Source organism: Aulonocara sp. 'chitande type north' Nkhata Bay, linkage group LG7 (assembly GCF_057382095.1).
Source record: "Aulonocara sp. 'chitande type north' Nkhata Bay isolate Kocher_YH1m ecotype deep benthic linkage group LG7, A_spYH_male_GT1.1, whole genome shotgun sequence".
Classification (NCBI taxonomy): Eukaryota; Metazoa; Chordata; class Actinopteri; order Cichliformes; family Cichlidae; genus Aulonocara; species Aulonocara sp. 'chitande type north' Nkhata Bay.
Window position 1 is genome coordinate 11772965 of NC_141350.1, and position 25184 is coordinate 11798148.

A 25184-nucleotide genomic window follows, 5' to 3' on the forward strand; every position below is an offset into this window, starting at 1 on the left:
CTCCCAATTGTCTTCATACCCCTGGAGCAAGAGAAGACTGTTGAATTTCACTGAAGACCATCTGCTTGTTCTGAACAACTGGGGAAAAGAACATGCTGAGGTGTACGCTCTCCAGATAGCTTCCCTTGGCTTCTGATTCTTTTGCCTTTAACGTTCCTTCTGGCATCCTGTCTTTGGAGATGCTGCATCCGCAGGCCTCTGGGAGGTCTGACTTGTTGATGTGATGATATATCAGCTGTCCAAACATAGTGTCTTTAAATGCATTTTCTACACAAAAGTTCCTAAATGATTAACTTTTATACATACAGTCTTTTTTTTCTTTCTTTCTTTCTGTTTTTTTTTAAACTGCGGGAATGTCCAGGGTAGTTTTTGGGCCAAGTTAGGCAAGTGACACACCTTTATTTAAGCACTGCCCCTACAGCCAAGGGCAATTGAAAGCACAGAAAATAACACCATTGGTTGTACGAACATCTGCTCCCTGGATATTTGATTTCCCAGGCAGATGTTAGACCCCAGCTGCTATCACAAGATAATTTGTATGTTTGTGGAGAGAGCTCCCATTTGGCTCAGTTGATGGTTATGTCTTCTTTTTCTGAATCAGCCAGCCACATTGTTAAGCATATTTTACAGCCTCACCCAACCTAATGCCCCTGTGTACATATACTGTCCAAGTAAAATGTGTGTGTTTGTTTGTTTTTTGTGCACTTAAGACATATATTGCATTGTGTAGAGATAGGCCAAAATCTCACCTGAGTCAAAGAAGTCATTTAAAAAAAAGCTGACAGTTGCCTAATACAGATATTTCACAGTTCTGCAGGTTTGAGGTAAAATTGTAGTAGAGTTACCATCACATAATTAATCTGGGTTTTTTCCTATTCTCAAAAATTCAAACATACCGTATTTCTATTTTGTATCTAGCTGTTTATATTTGACGAGCAACTATATCTCATGCAAGAACTAAAAGTAAAGACAAAGAAATAAACAAGAAAAGGAAGAAAAGGCCTTACTTTTCGTGCCTTCTTGATTTTTCAGTGACCTCGTCCTATCTGTGTCAACACTAGAGTCAAACTGATAACCCCTCAGGCATCAAAAGCCATAGCATTTTATTGATCTTGTCATGTTTAGAAGCTCATAAAGGTTGTAACATCCTCCTTAAAGCTGCAATAACTGTAACATTATCTGCAAACACTGTTTATGTGCATATTGGAAAGCAGAAGAGTGACAGCAGATACAGTGCGCTTGGTTTTCAATAGTTATTTAACCAGGAAATGAAACTCTTGAGATTGAGATTTTCATTTGCTGTAGTGTCCCCAGATGACGTAGCCAGCATTAACCTAGTACACAGGGGAATTTGGAGCTCTCACAAAACATCTGCACAGATACAGGGAGAACACGCAAACTACACGTAGATGCATCCCACATTGATCCTTTCACTGTGAGTCAACAGCACTAACCACTGATGCACTGTGCTGTTTTCTGAAGTAAAGGTAACGAGTTGAATACACCACACTGTCATCATAACCATCTGTAAGGTCATAAGGTCTGGGTCTCTAGGCTTTTACTTTGAAAAGACTATATGGAAATGTGCGAAGTTAAGGCCCACCCTTCGGTGCCTCTGATTGGGTTATTTTTAGAGGATTAGGTCGACACATGACTTATGAGGAATGACAATTGGTCAGTTTAGGCACAAGGAGTGAATCAGAGGCATAGTATGTCCAGAGCCATCGAGTAAGTGACTTTTTCTCTCGTGCTATTTTAATTTCAAGTGAATATATTGTGTTCAGATCCAAATCTGCAGCTATCATCATCGTGCACTCCTCACATCCTTTGTACAGTAGCTGTTCCTTAGACTCATGCTGCGGCCACGTCAGACGCAGGTACTGGCATCATCTGTGACATGTCAAAGAGTACAGTGTACAAAAGGATAACTCAAGGAAGATTAGTCCCACACCTGACCCAGGGGGAAAACTGTAGCATTATCTGCTTGAAGAGACTCATGTCAGAGCCTCACAGGTCTTGACTGACCCCACCACTCCCCACTTTTGTCTAAGGCTTTAAATTCTCCCCTCCCAAGTTCAGAGTCGATTTGTTATCAAATCAACCGTCGAGTGTCTGATTCATTGCTATTCAGCACTCCGGCTGATTTATATGCAGAATGTAAAACAGATGCCTTATGCGATACATATTTATGGTGAGCCCTGCTCTCACAAGATTTATTATAGGTTCTTTCATCGGGGTGCGCATGAGCTGTGCTATGATGACTTGTATTTCCTCTCAGCTGCCAATGCCAAACTCATTAAAAAGAGGTGTGACTATTAATATACATTGTAATACTGACAGCTCCTAATTTATAACCCAAGTATATGTTTGGGATTTCTTCTTTCTTTTCCTCCCATTGTTGGGGTGGGGGTAGTGATCTTTTTGTATCTTCATATATATGTACATCCTCATGTGAACAGACGTGCACACGCTCGTATTGCTCCTGTGCATGTCTATGCAGTCCATGTATCATGTAAATACAGTCACCATTTTTCATTTTTTTCCGCTTATTATATCTCATATTGATTTATTGGGTGTAGTCCCTTGACCCTTAGATACTTGGCTCTGGGCAATATGAGGTCCAATACGTGAAAAAATACAGCTTACTTTGAGTTACTCCAAACTGATATTATATATAAGAAAACACATCTATTTAGAAACTTCAGAAATCATACAAGCCATACTGTGCACTCATATTTAGCTCCATTACTATTGAACAATGTAGCATAATCCTTGGAAAGTTCAAAATAAGATGAGATAATATATATGTTATTTTTCATTATTAATTAGATTATTATTAATATGTCATTAACCAGTGTAATGTATTATGGTTATGTAATGTATTATTGTATAATGTCCTATCATATGCCACGCTCATGTCATGTGTCAACTTCTCAGCCATAGTAATTTTTCCCAAGGTTACGGTATATCAAACTTCGTTTGACTTAGCAGAGAATATTCTCATGTCAGTCAGTATCCTTTTGTCACTTGTATTAAATACTAATACATACCTTTATATTTAGTACACATCGCACTCAGAAATCATCTGAGCCATGCAGTGATAGCAGTAAAAATGGGAATAACTCTCACCTGTACTCTGCATATATGAAATATGTTATAGTCTTCTATCCTGAAGTTAATGTGTTTCGACATCAGTGATCAGCACAGTGGAGAAGCCAAAGCAGTAGGGCTCCAGCAGCATGCTGTGCTGACCAATCAAAGGCATTAATCATGTGTGTTTATGGTAAGGTTCTGTAAAATCCTGAGAACATAATCAGAAAGCTCATAAGTCAGTAAAAATGTCTAATTTCTACATTTAGAAATCATACACAGTGATTTGAGGAATTTGTACTGAATGCTTTAAGCTAAATTTAGGAAATTAACACTAAGAGCTGATCGACCCTATTTCTAGGTATGGCCGTAGTTTGCATATAATAGATGGCTGCTTTGATGTCATCTACTACAGCGGTCCCCAACCCCCGGGCCAGGGACCGTGAGTCGTTTGGTACCGGGCTGGGAGAGTTGAGGCTCGGGTGTGAAATTTATGGTTTTCAGGGTTTTTATTGGTTTTTAGCATTATTTTTTTTAATCATTTTTATCGTTAACTCAGTTAACTCTGTTAACTCTGTTATGAATAATTCTTCTTTTTTTGGTACCGGTACTGGTTTTATTTTTTTGTATTTACCTGCGACACCTTAAAGGTCGCTCCGTGAAAATATTGTAGGATATAAACCGGTCCGTGGCGCAAAAAAGGTTGGGGACCGCTGATCTATTGGATGTCCCAGTGTGAAGTTAAGTCCCAATGAAAATCTAAACCTCTTTTTCTATTAACACTTTGATGTACAAGAGGTCGATTTGACTGAAGAAATTATTCTCCCCACTTGAAATCTTTCCTGTGTTATACTCCTTTTTAATTGTAACTGAGACCATTTTACAACATATTTTACAACATGAACTCTGAGTGACAACGAGCATAGAGTGGATACCAAAATTGATAGCCTTAATCTTATTATAGTGTCATTATGAACTAATTTAATAGCGTCTGTCTCTGCTAAATAAAATGTGAGCACTGATTATGTTGGATCCTGTGATGTCTTCATACATTGGGCTTGCTCAGGTGCATTCTACCAATCAGATTGAAATCTGGTGTTTTTGCAGGCTGGGTCCTAAACAGTTTTTGCAGTTTGGCAGGGGACAGTGTTCTGCTAGTGGAGGTCACCATTGTTAGGGAGGGCTGTTGCAACATTGTTTAGGTGGCTACTACATTAAAAAGTAACATTTACACCAAGGCCAAGACCCAAGGTTTCCCAGCAGAACACTAATTGCAGTGAGCTTATCACCGCTATTCACTTCAACTATCACTGCCAGTTATCAACATTTTAAACAGCTGTTTAAACACATGATTGTTTGTAATCATTCTGAAAATGCAAAGATGTGCAGACACAAGTAATCACTGCTGCAGTTTTGCCTTTTTCAGATGACCAAAAATCATATGTTGGGATGACTATACACTGTCAGTCATCCCACCAGTGTCACTGTTGCATGGGTTAGTAATTAGTTCATAGTTTACCTTTAAAACAACTCATCCTGTCAGCCTGAGAAGATTCTCCTATATGCCAAGTTCTGAAGAAAATCATCAGTACTAAAATATTCAAATTTTTTTCTCTAATATGTTATGATGGCTTCAGGCAACTAAAAAAAATCTGGCTTTATCGGAACGTCAAAGATGTAGAGACAAATCCCTAAAAAAGCGTTATTAAGAACAATACTTTTTTTTTTTACCTTAGAAACTATATTCTTCTGTTTGCAAGTTTATCAGTGAATTCGTGTTTCACAATAATTCACTTTAAAAGAAACACCATATGGAAAAAAAAACAAAGCTGTAATGCAAATGCAATTATCAAAACTTACAATGTGGAGTAAAAAATATACATACATAATTTAAGTAATGTGATTTATTTAGTAATAATGCTTGCAGGGGACTATGCATTGGTTATTCTATATATACATTTGGCTGTGGCACAGAATCTGGTTAGCATTATTTGGCTATTATTACACTAATGAGTAATAATTTTTGATTTAACATAGGACATAGGATGCTTTTGTCCCGACTTTTGAAATCCATGCTAAAGTTTAAATTTAGAACACTACATCTTCAAAATACAGAAAGAAATGTCTGTAAATGGTCAGTTGCTTTTTCAAACAGCCACATGAAATATCTCACCTGGTACTCTAAGACAACAACAAACCAAAGAGGAGGAGAGTAAAACCATTTTCTACTCTTATCCCTTGACGTTCAGCATGCATCCCTGCCATCTATCCCCATTTCTGGCTCTCTGTGTCTCTCCCTCAGCCCACACTTGAGATGCTTTTATGTTACACGACCACTCGAATTTGAGCCCAGGGGGACACTATGGGTCCCTGAGCGAGAAAGCCCCCAAAAATCTATAGACCAGATGTATGATGTTATATGGTCAAACTGGCAAACACAAAAGGTCTAAAAACAAAAGCCATGAATTAACCGAGAGGCTTTCAACAGTGTGTTTTCAAAACAGCCCAGCTGAGAGCTCAGATGCCTCTCCTCCTTCTCAGTCACTCCCTCGCTCCAGCCTCGCTCTCAGCATTTCTCCATCTCTCTTTTCTCCCGCACTCCCTATCTCCCCCCTTTCTCCGTCTCCTCCTCTCTGTCTTATTCTCTCTCTACCACCCCCCGAGACTAAATGCTTAAAAAGAAAAGAAAGGACACCATTTTTGCTAATTAGTTGAGGACTTAACAGGCGCAGGATATGCTGCCTTAGTTTTTCATCTGCTGTCCACGGGCTGTCGACTGTCCTGTGAAGTTGAGCCTGTGTGGCTAAAAGTAGAAGAAAGGAGCAGGGTAGACACACACAAATGCCTCAGTGGAGATCCTGAACAGGCCTCCAGTGGGGGTTGAGCTCAAAATGGGGGCTAATCATTAGTATTTAACATTTGGGAATAAAGAACCCTTAAATTAGAAGTGTAAATGGCTCTGCGCCCCACCTCCATCCTTAGAAATGTTCACAGGCATTTTTAAATCAGAGGGGGTTTTTTTTTCCGGCATGTGTGGACCTGCATGTGCAGCAACAATACATATAAAAGGGAAAAAAAAGAAACAAGCACATTAGCACATCCACAAAAATTATGGTTCATACTCCTCTTTTTCACATAATCACTATAATTTTCTTCTTTTGGTACTAAACAGAAGCATTAATTGAATATCCTAATTTATGTTTGCTTTTTCATTTATTTTTTTAAATATATTTGCAGTCATTAATGTGAAAAATCTAATTCTATTCACATTAAAAAATATATATCCTTTGAACATGGCAATTTAAATTTACCTTAAAGTTAAAAGGAGTTAGTGTGTCAAACTGTATAACTAGACTTTAATTGATAGGTGATACTTGCATACAGTAGGAACACTAACACTCTGCAGACACAAAATGGTCAGCTGGAGTAAGTTGTAAGTTGCTCATTTTAAAATATTATATGCCATATCATTTAGTTGATGTTCATATAAATGACACTGATTAGACTGATCTCTGTCTGTCTGTAAAACTGGTCTTATGGCCATGTCTATATTTAATATATATATATATATATATATATATATATATATATATATATATATATATTTTTTTTTTTTTTCCATAAAATACTTTGCATACAAATAGGGAAAACTGCCTGCTATTTCTATCGTACTAATAAGGTAAGCAAACCTTAAGTATAAGGAAACTGTTTTTTGTGTAATCAAAAGCAGGTCCAGCAGGTGAAACAGCAAAAAATATACACAGACAACGAAAGCTGAAACTCAAGCCATAAACTTAATTTGCACTTCAGAAACCAGCAGGTCAGGTACAAGGCTCTTCTAAAACTGTGAATTCATAATCACATTAACATATGCAGCACTACAGCAAACAACTTTCAACTGTAAAAACCTCTTAATACCCATAACGTATTTCATGTCGCCGAGTCTGGGGAGGAAACTGACATGGCTCGCCTGAGTGTCTGAGGTTTAGAGAAGCACAACAAAGTGGAAAATTAACAGAGTGGAAACTTAATAAACAGTTGCTTCGCTGCAACACAACTCGGGGTAATTCCCGCAGGAAGAGAAAGGCCAAGAGCAGAGGAATGGCAATGAGACTTTCAGCGGCGTCCTCCGCTGTGTTAAGACAGGAAGTCAGGGGTGAGGAGAAGGAATCTGAAAGTCAGAGTTCAGCAATCGCTTTTGAAAAAGTTCAGCGTGTCTCTGCCTTGTTACGGCCTCTCAGCATTTCTGCCTCACAAGTTAAAATGCTATCTTCTCCCTGATAACCGAGTCAGATAAAGCATCTGCCAGAGGTACAAATGGTAGTTCTGTTGTCATGTCCTAAAACACTTGTACAGAGATCTCTGTGTAGTTGTTATATTGCACGTTAAAAGGACCAGGATAAAATGGTATAGGCTGCTAACGTTCCCGGCTACTTTCCACAAATGGGTGTATTTATCAGAGATGTAAGACACACATCCTATTAAACCAAGGGCACCAGAGAAATTCCTCACATGATCACCACAGACCCATAACTGTCTGGGACAAAAATGGAGGCAGTGCCGTATGTCAGTTATATGGAGCAATAACCAACTTAAAGAAGTGTGGTAATAGAGCCATTTACCTGATCCTGAAAAAAGAAGAGAGAGGACTTGGCCCCCAAAAGCCACACATGCACTCGCATAAACACACACACACACACAGTGACACAAACAGTGGGGGTTTGAACAAATAGGTCTTTCTTTCTTTTTTAAAAAGTGTAAATAGAGTAAAAATATGGCTACAATTCTATGTGAAGAGTTGTAGAATACAATATAAGAATGTTGTAATGCAAAACAAACAATGTTGTCTGCATTATTGGTGAAATTGTCCGAACTGTTATTTGACTTTGGATGTTATATTTTGTGGCTTCACCATAAACACGCTGCTCCATGCAGTGTGCATAGGTGCTTGAAGGTGTTCATGCTGACCATGTTCTGCAACTCAGACTTACACAACTTACCGAGTGCCTAACAAGTGGAATTTGTATTTTTGGCAGCAAAATGACACAACGAGCTGTGTAGTGTGTCACAGTAAATATAGAGGAAACTGAAAGTGCTTGTGGGTACTTTTTTAAAAATTTGACCAGAGGTGAAATTGCTGTACTAATAACAAACTAGTAGAAAAAAAGGAAATTATATCGTATTGGTAACGCAAATGTCATAAAAATTAATATATAGTAAATTACTGCATGTGTAAGAACATATAGTGAGATTTTGTATATTTAACCACTGACATGACTGCCTGTCACGACATATTACCAGTGTGTGAAATGTTTTGTTGTGCTTTGTCTTGTTATTGCTGTTGTCATTGAGGTGGTTGTTCTTGTCACACACACATCAACCATACACACCGACTTGTGTTACTGAAACCGTTAAAGACTGCTGATGCGGGGAGGTGAACACACAGTTGCTTAACTCATTATGCTTCTTTCTTTTTCTGACAGGCAGCGCAGAAGTGCTGAGTAATCTGACTGCAATAAACAGCACAGGGGCGTACAGCCGCTAGCAACGACCGCTAAAAAGTGGAATGGAAATACTTACAAGCAGTCAACAATGAATTATAATAATAGAATAGAAAGAGGGTGTTATGTGTGGCAGCTTACTAATTATTTTATACCTAGAAAGCAGAATGAACCCACATAAAGAAGAGGCGAGTGAACTTCTTTGTGTTGTGTACATCCCACGAGTATATTGCCATCATTTTTGATTGCAGTCATAAATACGGAGCACCGTTTCAAAACAGTGCAAGCTGGGAGAGTGTATGAACGAGCATGTTGTTCAGGAGTCAGGCAGGATTATGCTCTGAAATCCTTTGAACCAGGAGCAGCGGGGGCCACTTGAGGCAGGGCAATTGGGCAGACTGTGAAACAGGTCTCCAGTAGAAATGTGCTTATTTATGTAATCATGCAAGAAATATCTATTCTGTTGCTTGTGAAAGGATCTAAGATGGGAACTCCAAGCGTCTCTTTTCTTGGATTCTGGTTCAAAATAACAGTATAACTGCTCCCCCTGGTGTGCTTATCACTGCACTGCCTGAGAGAATAATCTGTGGTGTAATTAGTATGCACCTTCGGGTCAAAATACAAACTTTGTAGGAGTGCATTTTCACATAATGCGCCAGCTCTGTAGCCTTTCTTTCACCTCTTCCTGGCAGCCAGAAAATATTGCAGTGCATTCAACGACTTCACTGAATACAAAAGCAAAAAAAAGGAATTGTTCAAGTAAGACAACATAACCTGCTCAATTAAAATATTTGCTATCACAGTCAAAGTTTCACTATATTGTCCCGTAAGCTTTTTTCTAATCCTTGAGTGTTGAACCTTGAATTAAAATTTATCTCTCTGTCAGAACTTCAGAAAGTGGGGAAAAAAAGCAACACGGATAAACTTGCTCTCCTCTCTCTCCCTCTGCTTCCCACACAACTACACACACATATACTGTACATCCCACACATACACAAACTCATGTAAAGACAAAAAGTACTTTTCATAATTCAGTAAGCTCATAAATCACAGCAGGTTGAGGCTCCACAAAACCTCTTTAACATCCTTTAAGTGTTAAATCATCACTTTGTAGGAAGAGCGAAGGAAAAGACAGGAAAAGGGGCAAAAGAGCAAACTAGAGAGAGCTGTACTTTTTCAAGAATTAAGTCTGGGAGTATGCAGTTCTAGCCTTTCAGTCAAATATGTTGCCATGCAAGGGATTAGAGGTCTGTGACGCACTAGGTCTTGACCTGTGAGCCTTGGAGCCTGGCTGTAACTTGACCCAATACCAGGTGTATGCCTGTGGGTCAAAGGGTTGGGAAAGCATGCAACAAAAGACAGCTCCTCAATAAAACCCTCACTGCTCCAATTAACCATTTTAAACCTTGTTTTCAAGCCCTCAAATAGCTCCTGCAAGCATGGGTTGCAATGTGTGGTGCAAAGCCTCATATTACCTTAATTGTAGAAGCCTACACAAATGTCAGCTAAATGAAATGTGTGGTGTGTATATCCTAATAGAGAGAATGTTAATGGCATGCTTACTCCCTGCACCCGCCCGGCTTTGCTTTTACTTTCAAAATAATTTACTGCGCCTTTAAAGCACCCCGTCATCTGCAGCCAGAGACCCATAACTGTCATGTGAGTCGATCATTTACTGGGCGATCTCCTAAGTGTTACGTGTTAATGGGTAGAAGCTGTAGAAAACATAGGGAAATAACTAACACCTACAGAACCAACAGATCAACTCTGTAGAAAGGGAAACTATATCATTTCATAACACATTCAGGACTGCAGCAGTTAATCAAGCTACCTGCCAACAGAACTGCCGTTTCTCATGAACGTGTCAGAGGAGATGTCTTTAAGTATGCTCATATGGGACTGAATAACTGAGTGGGATTCTTTCAGTTGCATTAGTTGTTGACACTGGGGAGTTTGGAACATTATATTTTCTGGTGACAAGGTTAATGTAACATAATATAAGCCTCTAATACTCTGCTTATTTCTGGCTATAAAGCATAGCTGATTTCGTATGTATTTACGTCTAATTTTTGAAATGAGACGCGTATGATTGCACAAACGATTTCATATTTGACTGTTTCCAGACATGAGTGTGATTGATTTAACTTTCTTTTGAGAGGTAAAATAACAAAAATATGTTTGTAATTACATTCCACATTAATCAAAAAATGTATTAGGCGTTTCAGGCTGGAGTGACCTCCTGGCTCAAACTGACTACACTTGGAGTCCACGACTAGCTGGCCTCAGAGAGTTATTAATTGCTCCAGCATGCCCTTGCACAATGTGTTTGGATAGGTGTTTCTAACAAAAAATCCTTTGTGTTGCTTCACTTTACTCTGTGACTCAATTAGGGAAGGAAATGAGAGTAAATACAAAAAGCTATTGTCTGTCTCCAAGTTCCAGCACGAGCTGAGGATCTTACATAACGTTATTGTATCTTGTCTACAATAAGTTTTATACATTTTAGCTGAATTGATGGAGATGTTACGGGATCAGAGAGTAAGATTGCTATTACAGGCTGATCTTAGTTACTCCTGCTCTCTTTTCTATTTCGTAGATTGCATAAAGTGTATGTGAACATCAGAATAAGCAAGACTATAATACAGTAAAGAGCTGTAAATGATAATACTTAGTGAGGTAGTACAAAAAATGCAAATTAAGATTTATAACCCAAAGCTACCATGCACATCTTCATACTACTTGTTTTTGTCTTACCAAAAAAAAGATCAGTTTATCATCACATAAGTCAAATAATGAATAGAAATCCTCGTATTTGACATTTGTTGCTTGAACGGTGCATCATTGATCAGTTATGGTTTCAGCTTCATATTTTAGGTGGTTTTTGATTTATTTTCTAGGCACAAGCCAACAGTGTCAGTATAGATGTCATAACTGGTGAAGTTCTGCCAGCATGGGGATATACCATCAAAAACATACAAACCCTTCAGACAGTTTCCTTTGTTTTGACAGTATGCTTTGTCTCTCTGTTTCACCTCTGTGTCTCTCCCTGCCCAGCTCCTCTCATTCACTCTACTAGCCTTGGAAAGGGGTTTCCTACTGAGGCAAATTCCAACGTGCACTTGCCAAATGACCCATGACTATGGGCGGACAAGGTTACCAGTACTGACTTTTACAACCATTTCTGCCTCCATGCTAGTCTCTGTGTCTCCCCGGCTGAAATAGTAAGCCAGATACCGTTGTAATGAAAAGCTCGAGGCTCAGGACAAACCTGCTGCTCTGATGCCCTCCAGGCTCAAGCTGACAAAAACATCAAGACAATGACAGCAAAGTATGAAAGGTGAACAAAACCCCAAAGGATATTAGAGAGATGGATGAGCAAAAGGTGACAGACCACTAGAATCTGTTCGCTAAATAAAAGTGCAATTTAGGATCTTTATGGGTTCCTTGTGTTGTACACGGCACCTGTGGTGTAGACTAATAGGTGCTGTGTGTTTTGTTTTGTTTTTTCATTTCTTCTGATGAGACTCTCCCTACATGGGCCAGCTTTAGAAACACTTCACACAGTACTTGACCTACAGTGAGTCCATTGTCATGCTAGGTGACGCACTGAGGAGATGCTCTCTTATTTATTTATTTCATTTTAATGATGAAAATCACACAAATCACATGATCACACAGAAACAAAAATATGTCTTCTTTTGTTTTCTTTCAGAAAAAGAATCCAGCACTCTCTCTTCTTGGCACGTGCAGTGGAGTAAAATCTTTTTGTGAGTAACACAATGTGACACCACGGTCAGTAAAGACTGATGTGAACTTCAGTCATGCAGAGCATTAGTGCTGCAGACTGTGCTAGAGACATAGTGTATTGGAATAATCCCATCTATAATGCAATAAACTGCAGTTTAAAAAATTATGGGTAATAAGAGTACATTCTGAAATTCTGAACATGGGAGACGTAACAATTTTATGGCATAAGTATTAAAGTCTTATGTCAGCGGTATTAGTAGATGGTTGCCGAGATCAGCCACCCTGAATCCTGATCTGGCAGGTTTTCTTTTTATTCAGGCTATCTAACATTTGACCATTGCAAAGTTCTACAAGTAATGATGCCTCCTATATTGTTTTTGTGCTAACGTAAAAAACTATGAGATATATTGACATGAAAAGGAAAACAAAAAAGGAAGAAAAAAAGAAACTGGAATCGTCTCAACCTGAAAAATGTGCTGGGCAAAGATATTGGACTTACCTTGTAGTCATCTTCAAAATGGCAAGTATTTGGGCACCTTTTAAATCTAATGGCTTACTAAGTAGTGAGGTGTACTATTTTGTGAATACTTTGTACCCCATTGCTGACATATTAACCACAGTGAGCTGACCAGAGCATCGAATTAAAAGCCAAGAACTCACGGCCATGTCTAACTGGCAAACACGTTTTTAGACAAAAACAACAAACACAATGACGACTGCCAGTGTTGTGGTGAATTCACCAAAAAGGTGTAAGGTCACTACCTTAGAAGTTGTTGTTTTTTTCCCCCAATCTTGAGAGCCAGACGATATATTTAGTGTTCAACAATTATAATAGCTACAGAATGATTTTACTTAAGTCTCAAGCAGACGTACTGTTTTTTTTGTTTGTTTTGTTTTAACTTTTACTTCTGGAGATTTCCCAAATTTATAAGCTCATTATCACATAGTTGGATTGGTATGTCATAGCTGTGACCTTTGGAGACGTCAATAAAGAACAGCAAAAATAAACCACTTACTAAATAAAAGGACTGTTACATTTACAAACCAACTATCATTTAGATCGACCAAAATAAGCTACCATCAACAATTTTTCATTTAAAAATATTGTAACTAGAATGTTTGACAGGATACCTTCTTTCAGCTGGTTTCTTATTCTTAAGGTGTCGCCACAGAGGGTGGCTCCCCATGTTTGATTTGACTTATTTTACTCTGAATGCCCTTCCTGATGCAATCATCAAGGGATCTGTGTCTCCACTCTGTCTTGAACCAAGGGCTTCATATGTTAGGCAATTGGGTAAACCCCTACACCAGATAACAGACAATATAAAACAAATGTTAAAATCTAGATATACAGTGCTTAACCAATTTTCTAAACCAACCAACTGCATTTTTTTTATAGTGCCAAATCCCAACAACATTTGTATCAAGATGCTTTGTATTTTAAAGTAAAGACCATGCAATAAGACAGAGAAAACAGAGAAAACCCCAACAATTATATGACCACCTATGAACAAGTGTTTTGGCGACAGTGGGAAGGAAAAACTCCCTTTTAACAGGAAGAAACCTCTGGCAGAACCAGGCTCGGGGAGGGGTAGCCATCTATCATTACCAGTTGGAGTGAGGGGGAAACTCAAACAACACTAATGTTTTAGAAACTGTAAAAAACTTAAAAATGGCTGTTTTCACTGAACTGAATTCACATTGTTAGACCCTATTTCAAGTATAATGACTAAAATGTGCTTGACCATCGTTTTCTGTTTTTTTGTAAAACAGTAATTTTGAAAATTCATGCATAACAAAAATGTTAGCATTAAAAATATTTTTGCAGTTAAAGAACTTGCACATACTCGTGGATAAACTATTAGAGAAACATAAAAAATGATTTTCGTAGCTACCAATACTGTTAATTTAGGGCAACTGTTGCATAAACCTTACAATAGGTGCTAAGCACTGTATGTCCATCAGTGACATTTTGAATTGTTAGTTGGTTTTTCACTGTACAAAAGTGAACTGACTGTTTTAGAAAACCATCAAACCAAACTGCACTCATGCTCATTCATGCCCCTTATCTGTTACTCGAAAAGGGTTGTAAAAGTTAATGGTGCTGGGATTAAATAAATGTATTCCTCCTGTAGTATTAGCTCTATTTTCATGTCCCAGTGAATCGAATGGCCTATTGGACTGGAGTGCTTCTTTTTGCTTCTGTAGTTAAAGGTGTGTATCTTACATTGTTTCAAATTAGGAAAGATTTGAACCACAGTAGGATCATGGTGGTTTCAAAGGTCTGTTATTGTAAAAAAAAAAAAAGAAGAAGAAGAAAAGAAAAGAAAAGACAGACAAAGGCAGTGGACAATCTACATAATTACAGGGCAATAATATTCTGCTGACCCTACAACACCATGACCTCTCTAGGTTAAGTCAATGTGTTAACTGATGATCTACAAACACTCTGGAATTCTTCAGTTGATTTTGAACAGCTGTGCAGAGGGCACTGACCAAACACACAGAGGAATATGTGTTAATGAACAAACAAAAATTATTTTTCAACAAAAAAATGGCAGAAAAGCTTAATAAGCTTTAGTGTGTCTTACTTTTTTTTTTTTTTTTTATCTTTGACACATTACTGTTTACTAAATAAACAGTACTGACTAAGCAAGACCCCACAAGCTCTAAGAAACATTATACACCATTTACTTTATCTGTAAAAGTATTTCTTTTTTCTTTTTCTTTTTTTGGACTAAAAAGATTGCATCAAGGGGGAGACAGAGGACCAAATGGGAACAGTATCTCTTTTCTTTGAGAATTACATGAAGAGTGAGCTAAATATGAGGGAGGAAAGCATGCATGAGTGGTAGGCAGTGCCGGAGTATGGTTGTTCATGAGGGTATGAGCTCCTAGCCCCCAAGGGTGCAAACCCTGTCAGAGAGATCATAATAAACTGTCATCTGTACCGCCAGGGGCTAAAGTTCTATGCTGGTGCTGAGACCACAGGAAGACTGAAATGCTAAGTGATGCCACACTTTAGAGGGCTTCTGTACTGTGAACACACGAGCCTGAAGATAAGAGTGAATTTATTTCCAAAAAATATCAGCGCCCAGAGATCAGATACTAGAAAGCTGTACACAGAGATCAGTATACTGAATAGCAAATCCATTCCTATTATTTTGGCTCTCCTATTTATACAGTTAGGCCCATAATTTGTTGTAGTTTCTGTAGTTTTGCCTGTGTACACCACCACAGTCAACTTTGCATCAAACAATCAATATGTGGACGAACAGCAGACTTTCAGCCTTCATTCAGTGGGTTTTACCAACAAAAAAACAACTGCTTATGAATTACAGTGGTATAGATAGTCCCCCATTTTCAGAGGCTTAAAATTAATTGGACAATTAGCTGGCAACCAATTTCATGACCACGTAAGGCTTCTTCTGTTGTGATTTCATAATACATGGACATAAAATCTGAAGTTCATTTCAAAGTTTTCCATTTATATTTAACAGCTTATCATTGTCATTTTAAACATGACGACCAAAGAGGTGTAGATACAACTGAGGAATGTCATGATTAGACTGAAAAACCAAAATACAACTAGATAGCAAAAGCTTTATGAATATCAGCAGTCAGGCACATGTTTGGAAAGAATGAATCCATTGGCCAGCTCAGCAAAGTTAAAAGACCACAGGAAACAACTAAAGTGCATGATGACAGAATTCTTTCCATGGTTTAGAAAAACAACTTTGCAGCATCTAACCACGTCAACAAAACTCTCAAGGAGATGGGCACATCATTGCCAAAGTCTACACTCAAGTGTTTACAAGAAGACCCAAAACACTGGTTACATTCAAGAACAGGAAGCCCAAATTAGACTTTGCCAGAAACTTTGCCAAAAATATCCAAAAGAGCCAGCACAACTCTGTTAAAAAAAATCTTCGGACAGAAGAAATCAAGATTCACTTGTACCAGAATGATAGGAGGAGGAATGTATATGGAAAAGGAGAGAAACAGGTCATGATCATGAACACTGGAGGTAATGTTATGGCATGGGCCTCTATGGCTCCCAGTGGAACCAGGTCACTAGTGTTTATTGATGATGTGACTGCTGATTGAAGCATCAGAATGAATTCTGAAATGTGCAGGGCCTGCTCTCTGCTCAGATGTAGTTTATTATACACAATGTATTATGTATGAACGTTAATGTATCCAGGCAGTGACAACACAACCTTGTATTGAACAAAATGCATATTTATAGGATTAATCTATTACTAAATACATTTTAGGGGAACTGAAATTGCTGTCTGGGATATCTTGCGACGATTGGAATGATTTTTTGTATTGCTTGTTATATTGTTATAGCATACTTAAGTTTTTGTGGCAGAACCAAGAGGTTGGTGGAGTTATCCTGCACAACAGGAGAGTGTGTGGGTAGGTTTAGGCAAGAAAAGCACTTTCATTTCTTGTGCTTGAAGGCATCTTTGAGTGTCTAAGCAAAACAAACCCCTTTTTCTAACCTTATAAGAATGATGTGAGGGCTTTGAAACAATAACAAACCTTAATTAATGTTTGAGTTGCCAGCACACTTTCACTCGATAACAAAAAGTACAAATGTCACTTGCTGGCCTGGGGAGGGGTGGTGGGGGTGGTGGTGGTCAAGTATACATGCTCATAGCCATGTGAGGAATTCTTCACATCCGCCTCTCAATTTCATGGCAAATTTCCTCCAGGACTACATATGTTTGGGGAATGTAAAGTAAAGCAGCAGGGGGCAGTTCTCCTGGATTAAGTCAGCTCATCAGTTTATCATTCATCAGACAGCAGGAGTTTGAGTACAGAAAAAAAAAGCAGGAGGAAAAATCCCTAATTTTCTACAGCCATACCTTCCTTTGTACTTCAGGATTAACGACAGGGCTGAGAGAACCTGATGAGTTTAAAGCTTCAGAGGAGAGCAGGGTGAAAGAAAGCCAGATCAGAACAGAGATACCATTAGAGAATCTCATAAATCAAGAGTGCTTATGGCGGGGGAATACGCTCTTAAAGACCATCTGGACTTTCCAACCCTAACATTTATTTTGAGCTTCCTCCACTGAGAATATGCTTTTAAGGACAGAATTTTCTTCGGTATTACTGCACTACAAGTGGCTTACTTTCTGTTGTCTCTGCTTTGTCCATTTTATGTCTGTGATTAATAAAAGAGGGTCATGCTTTAGAATAAAAAAAAAAATGTAAAAAGAAGCAAAGGCCAAGACACCGACCGGCACTGGACCACCACCCCCACATCCACACCCTTCCACTCAAAATTGCACCATTAAAAACAATGTGTCACCCGTTTTCCATGATCATCATGGTCGAGTCAAGCTGACACCCAGGCATCTCAGAAAGATAACCATAATTCTCTCTAAGGCCTTCACAGGCCTCCCAACTTCCTGCAGACACCTCTTCCTTTCTGCGCTTCCTGGTGTTATCATAATCCAGGACCCAGAGTGGACCTTTGTGGCTCATGGCCACGTCTTCCGCTAGCACACGTGTGCGTCACATTATCTGTTGAGAGGCCAGACTCCGCTTCCTGTCAGGTTGTGGAAGGGTTGTGCAGTAATGTCGGGAACAGGAAAAGGAAGTGGACATGACTGGTATAAGATGAGAGAATGGAAGGAACAGAATAGCTTACAATATCTATCCCCGCCTGCTTTCGTAATTTATAAACAACTGTCATATTTAAGTATGAAAGAAAAACCTTTTTGGCAGTATCACAATTTTAAAAACAGAACATCAAGCTAGAAACTAACCGACTTGGTGTAAACAGTTCGAGCATAAAAAAAAATAACAGAAAGGACAAACAAAAAAAAGTCAAAAAAGTACGTTGCTGAAGCACCTCAGCTCTATTTCTTTATTTCTCTTTTTTATTTTAAATTTATTGCAGAACATCATTCTTCCAAAAGATGGTGCGTCATTTCATGCTATGTTAGTGGTAGAGAGTGCTGTAGGAAAACTATGGCGCAAAATCCACCATAGGTTTTAAATTAGGTTGAGATCTGGTAATTGTGACCACCATAGCGGAATGTCATCATCACATCATTTAATGGTCCCCACGCAGCATGGATGTGAATATTTTCAACCTCACGTAAACTTTATAAGCCGATCCTTGATTTCATTCTCTTTAAGCAGAATTTGTAGGCCGTGGGCCAGATTTTAGGTGCTGGAAGCGTTCTAGTTGTTGTTTGTAGTCGCTTTGCTTCAAGGGCTTTTGATCAGTTGTGTTTGTCTGTCTCTCTAGAAATCAAAAGGGGAATGGGAATGTCATGTATCTGTAATAACAGGATTTTTGCTTTTAAATGTATCTGCATTTGTAAACAATGACTGGCGACAGCTGCAAAATCTTGGGCCAGATACCTCCTGGCCGCAGAAAAGTCTGCAGGCTCGCTGATGGGTTCAAAGACCACTTGCATCAGGACATAAATGTTTTGTCACAGGATAAAGGTGATCACTCAAAGTAATTTCAAATTGATTTACAGTGACCCTTCCCTCTAAAGAAACAATTGGAGCCAAACAATAAGTGAAAATGCACCCAACAGTGAACCAGAACCACCAGACCTCTCACAGTGGGGTCATGGGTTCAGGTTTTTTCTTTAATTTTCCACCAATCTGTAGCCAGTGCAAAAAAACTGAGAGGTTAAAAAAATGGCAGGAAAAAAAATACAGTGTATGTGCTTGCACATCTACATATTATTGCCCCCCACTTGGCTGTAGCGTGAGTGAAAGTCAAGCCATGAGCTTGGTCTGGCTTTGCACACTTAACTGGGCTTGGAGCTCTTATTTCAATGGATGCCTAAGTAGAGTTTGACTTTGAAGGCTTTGATCCGGAGGCAATGCTATGGCATTTGACTCCTAGCTAAAAAAAAGCAATGTGTCAGACCTCTGGGGTCACTGGGATCACTTATCGCGGCTGAAAATAACCAGTGGCAAGCCACGATTTGGGGAATCTAAAAGAGGGCTGACATTAGCAGGTGCCCTGAGGTGGAATAGAGACAGCTACAGAGCAGGTCACTGACCTTGGACCACAGAGAACTTCTTTTTCTTTTTCAATCTTTTTTTTTTTTAAACCCGAGGGCCTGGTTTCACTTAGCAGAAAGCTTCTTCAGCTGAAACTGGTGAACAACAAATACTTCGCCAAGTATATAAAATGCTGCAAAGTGAGTATCAATAAATGGAGTTCTACAATGAGGTCAGATTTTCTAAAACCATTGTTGTTGTGTTGAAGTATTCTTATGAATGCCATCATCTGAGGTGCGTTTTTGAAACTTGTATAGGAAAATGAAACCAACATAACATATTCTTGTATGACGTTAAACAGCATCAATTATTAAGTAAGTTGCTATATTAAAGATGTAAACATCTATGATGTACCAATCATCACAATATGCAAATATTGGAATTCCTCACAGTGATCTTTGCTAATAAGAAGAATACAGTTTGTTTAAATTAAACACTTTCCAACCTTTGTTTCAGAAGTGTTTTCTGACCTTTGTACAGGAGACTAACATTTCTGTGAAACAACAGGATGGAGATTACCTACTAAAAACGGCTTATTTAGTTTTTGTTTGTTAACAGTTTGAGAATAGTTTAAAAAGCACACATAAAGGTGATTTTCCTATTCAAGAAACTTTTAGGAAGCATTCAAAAAGTTCCTGCCTAGACACTTTTAAACACTGGAGTCACTGATATGTTTTGAACATTGCAGAATAACAGAGGCAGCTTGTGTTTCACTGTACAGAATGGCAACACTGGTGGTCTTTGTGATATATTATGTCACGAGGATCATATAGCATCACTAAAGTCATTTTAAACAACTCAACACCAGTAATGTGCTGTTCCTTGTGTGACACTAGCAGGTGCTCTTTATTTTTGGTCCTTTGTGCTTAGTCTTCTGAGTAACTACGTAAGCTTTTTTTGTCATGTATCATAGCTGACAAATATTTAGTTACTGGATATTTAAAAACTGAATCCATATTATAAGCTTATTCCTAAGAGATATGATGGACAATGGAATTGTCTACACAGCTTTACTGGAGTGAGTGATCAGAACACCAAAATCACCCACTGAGTTTGAGTTCTCAAATCGCTACGAGAGTTCTTGTAGCACAATGCATTAACCTATAGTGCCTATGTTCAGAGATACAGTTTAGGGTGTATTGATAAAGAAAAAAGGCCGTCTCCAAAACAATCCAGTCATGAGCAAGTTCTCTCCTCTTTAGGCCTATAGCTTTACCAAATTTTACCAATACAAGGTAAAAATATGTAATTAATTTTTTTTGAAAAGATAATTTGGTAACTTCATCTTTAAAGCTATATCATTTTAAAGGTTTATGTTTGTCCAATCACATTTTTACATGACAACTGTCACATTGCAACTTTTTTTTTTCACTGTAAATATTGGAAACATTGACGTTCTTTGTGATATACTGCAAATACAGTGAAAAGCCATTGAATTGGACAATTGTTTAACTACATAATTATTTAATTGCCAGTGGCTGCTGAAACACATGTCAACATGTCGTTAGAATATCTCAGTCTAATGAATACTACATAAAAATTCTTTACCAGCATCAAAAATTAAAGGTAAAATCTCACAGAAATGTCCTTTATGTTCGTGGTTTCAAGAGGATTATTGTAACACAGATTTTTGGTGCGCTGTAAAAACATGAAAATGGTTGGAGGAAGACCTTTCGAAGCTAATATATGCTCCCACGAGGACTAACCCATTTCACTTTAATGACCCGATGACCTTTTCTCTTTAACCAAGCTTAGTGCTAAGAACAGCAAAATTGTCAGTACGCTGTTCAGTCGCACACTTGTGTTTTGCAAGGTGTAATGAACACTGCAGGCTCCTAGAGCGGTTTTAGACTCATCATCATCTTGCTAATCCTTAAACCACACACTACTCCTGAGTCAGCTGCTGTTTGCCCAAAAAACAATGGATCCCAATAATGGCACTGGTTCAATAATATTCGATTAAAAAAAATCCAAAAGTTGATCATTTACTGTCAAAGCAACAAATCTTTACATTTGAAAAGCTGCAATCACCAATGTCTTCTTTATTTTTTTTTAACTATTCCTTGATAGTAGCTTTTTGTCAGTTTGAAAAGCATCTACTGACAAGCTTTATGGCACTATCACTTTGATGAAATAAAATATGCCTTATAACCAAATTACAACTATGTGGCTATTTTTATGGTTATAAAGGCCCCAGTCAAAAATCACATGTCAAAACATGTATATGTTGACACACTGTGTATAAAAATATCAATTTGCATAAATTATGCATGTTTTTATTTATTTAAAATTTTACAAACTATTCTACTATAAAATAATTAAATAAATAGAAAATAATTTCATTAATTAGGGAGGCTACTCTTTTAAAACACTGCCTACCAAGACGTTAAAACAATTCCACAGAACAAAAGCTGTCTAAATCTTCTTTGTGTCTTCCATGAACACAAAGGCATATTTGGAAGAAGACAAAGCTGATGACAAAGCTTTTCAGTGTAAAAACATATTAAAGTCTTAAAATATGAAAGGGTGTAAAAGACATGAAGGCGAGTCTGAGGTGGCATGTGAAGGAACAGAGTGCAGAAAAGAGACGGGGAAAGGAGAGACAGATCAATACGAGTCAGGAAATAAGGTAGAAAAGGTTATTTACTTGACATTGATCGGTTGTAGCAGCAGCGGAGCTTGGCCTGTTTCTCTTTTGTTAACCTTTAAGCCCGAGTATACTCACAAATGACGGGGGAGTTAACTAACAGGTGTAATTTATGGATCGAAGGAGGTCACAGTACCTCTGTCACTGACTGGTGATTATATTTTTGCAGCGATGAAGAAATAAGTAAGATCAACAAGCGTGATGAGGATGAGTCCACTCTGAAGACCGATTTTTAGAAAAGGCATTGATTGATTGATTGAATCTTTATTTTGAACATGTTGAAAAAGTATAAAAAAAAATAGAATTAAAAGAGACAAATGAACAAAGCAAACAAAAGGAAAACGAGCAACCACAACTCCAAATAACGTCCATGTTCAAAAAGGAGCAGGAAGAAGCATAAGCTTATTTAATCCCACCCCTTTTCCACTATCTAGTATCAATAGACTACAGAAATACCTCCTTGTACCTCCATGGTGAGATATGAACTATTTAGGTCTGAATATGAAATAGACAGAAGTCCCTATTTAAATAGAAGCTGAATTTACTGCACAGTGTGGTATTAGCGTAGTCTACAACAGCAGTTGCCAATCGAATGTACAGTAATAAAAATGTTTAAAGGTTTACCATGAAAAAAAGCAGTTCTTGTATATAATCCTAGTTCTTCTAAGGTAGTCCAGCATCGACACTGAGTTCACGACTGAAACTGTTTCTGATTGTATCGTATTGCTTTTACACAGTAGTATTAAGGCTTGATAGCACGAGTTATTGAATTTTTTTTTAAGTAATCAGTTTTGTAAAATAGTAACTGACCCCGAGTAATTTTTCTGTAGATCCACAGAGAAGTATGGATAGTGAAAAAAAGCATCGTCATTCTTAATGGCATTAGGTCTCAAGATTATCTGTGTTTTATCTTTCTGTATACTAAACAGGATATTTTGAGATTGCAATAATAGCATACTATAAAATAAGTTTGAAATATTATTTTTCTGAAACAGATGCAACGAGTCATGATTTGATATTACATATAGACTTTGACTGTATCAACAAAAGGAACAAGAAGCTTCAATAGTGATATGTGCAAATGATTACCGTAGGCTGCTTTTAGAAGCTGATCTATGCGTGGCACTTCTAAAGTAGGGGAGACCGGGGATAGTTGTAACGTGGGTCAGTTGTAACACTTCCAATTTCTCCAATCAGGGCTAAGTTTCAAATGATGTGACTCATCCTGTGCATGCCCAACTCAGTTCTGCTATCACATGTGAAAAATCAGCACATTTTGTCAAACACAGACAATTTAACACGAAAAAAAGTAATTTGTGTGCCAAAAAGTAAGTTTTTCTACTTTATTTCAATTTCTAATAGCATTATTTGCTTTGCAGTTAAACTCATCAAACTTAAATTGTGTTATTTGTATGTCTATGGGGATATATTCTGTGTAGGTCTTTAGTGCTAATGTTTTAGGCGTTGGCTGTAATGTTAGCTAGTTCATGGCTATAGGAGTCTGGGTCAGTTGTAACAATAATGCAGATGTTACAACTTACCACACTATTACTTTAACTTATATTAAACAAGTTGGGGCAACGACATCAGCAGAGAGAGGTTCACTGGTCGCATTTGTATATGCGGTTAATGCCATTGGCAACACAATTCCTCCACTGTTTGTGTTCCCACACATACATTATGCAGACCACTGTGTCAGAGATGGACCAGTAGGAAGTACTGGTAGTGGAAATAAATCAGGATGGGTGCAAGAAACAGATTTCCTCATCTTTCTGAAGCACTTTGCAAACCACACCAAGGTAAGCCATGATAAAAAGTAATGGAATTGCGATGCTGGTGAACAACTACATTTTTTCAGCTTCATTGTTATGTTCAAAATTGGTGCAAGAGTTGTAGGTTATAATGCCCACTGAGCCAATGGGACCAAACTCAAGGAAGACCAACCAAAATTAATGAAATATTCAGTTGCAGAAAATTCCATAATTTGTCTTTTTTGGGGGGTTGGTATATGTTCAAAAGTTAGATTTCTGCATTCTGTCACACACACACACAGCTACATAAATGGATGTAAGTGCATTCATGTGTTGAATAAACAAAGATTACATGTTAATGTTTTGTTAGTACCCTTATTTCATTGTGTTACATTTCACCCCAGGATATGTTACAACTAACCCAGACTATGGGGTTAATTGTAACATTTCACTCTTTGTGTTTGAGGCCATACCATGCAATGGGTAATTGTGCTGCAGAGAAAATAGCTGCACTATTTAATAGCAGAGACATGTAAATACTTTGCATTACATTTTGAATCCACTACCTTAAAAGAGCTCCAATTTACAGACAGAAATGTCAAAAATGTTACAACTATCCCCGGTCTCCCCTACACTGTTCGATTTAGTCATTAAAAAAAAATATATATATTTATATAAGCCTGAATTAAGACATTTGCTTATCTATTAATATTTGCGGAAACCGTACGTAGGCAGTAAGCAGGTTTTGTTAGCTTTTACTACAGAGAAGGGTCATATTGTACTCTTGCCACACATCAACATTACCTGGCCTCAGCCCAATGTGCACTGCTAGACATCCATCATGTCTCTTTTTTAGTCCATGAAGATGGCACAGACCTGATGCACTGAATGAGGAACTATTTGTTCTTCCATATGCCAGTACTTGTAATCGTTTTCTCGGGATCCTGCCAAATTTTGCCCTTTGCCAACAAGGGCCACATGTTTCCACAAAGGAAAGTCTGGCAAGTGGCAAAGATGATTTTGTAATTTGGCTTCAGTAGAAAAAAATCATAATACCACCCATGTTAGTGCAAGCATATCATTGTCCGACTTTATTTTTTCTTCTTTTTACCATTCAGTACATAAAGTTACATATTCCTATACCATTACAACACCATATACCACATTTACAATAAAAAGCATTGTTCCTGATTTCAGAGATGTTTTACTTTCTCTCTGTAAGTTGGCGTGTATTAGATGCCCATCCACCTTAAGGCATTTGTGTGAACAACCTCACTCATCCTTCTGTTTAGCCTCTTTAAGGCTCTGTAACTTAAAGAAGTGGGATTTTTGTCATTGGCCACATTAACTTACTGAAACTTAGCCAGCCCCACTGAGTTGGCAGGGCTGCTAAATAAACATGGA

The 25184-nt window shown here is 38.0% G+C and overlaps 1 protein-coding gene across 1 annotated transcript in view; it reads left to right on the forward strand.

Moving 5' to 3' along the window:
• lysmd4 (LysM, putative peptidoglycan-binding, domain containing 4) overlaps positions 1-25184 on the forward strand; it is a 126309-nt gene that overhangs the window by 22542 nt on the left and 78583 nt on the right. The window contains exon 4 of the mRNA XM_086298591.1: positions 12304-12358. Coding sequence (XP_086154717.1) covers positions 12304-12358 — 55 coding nt within the window. The remainder of the gene's footprint in view (positions 1-12303; positions 12359-25184) is intronic.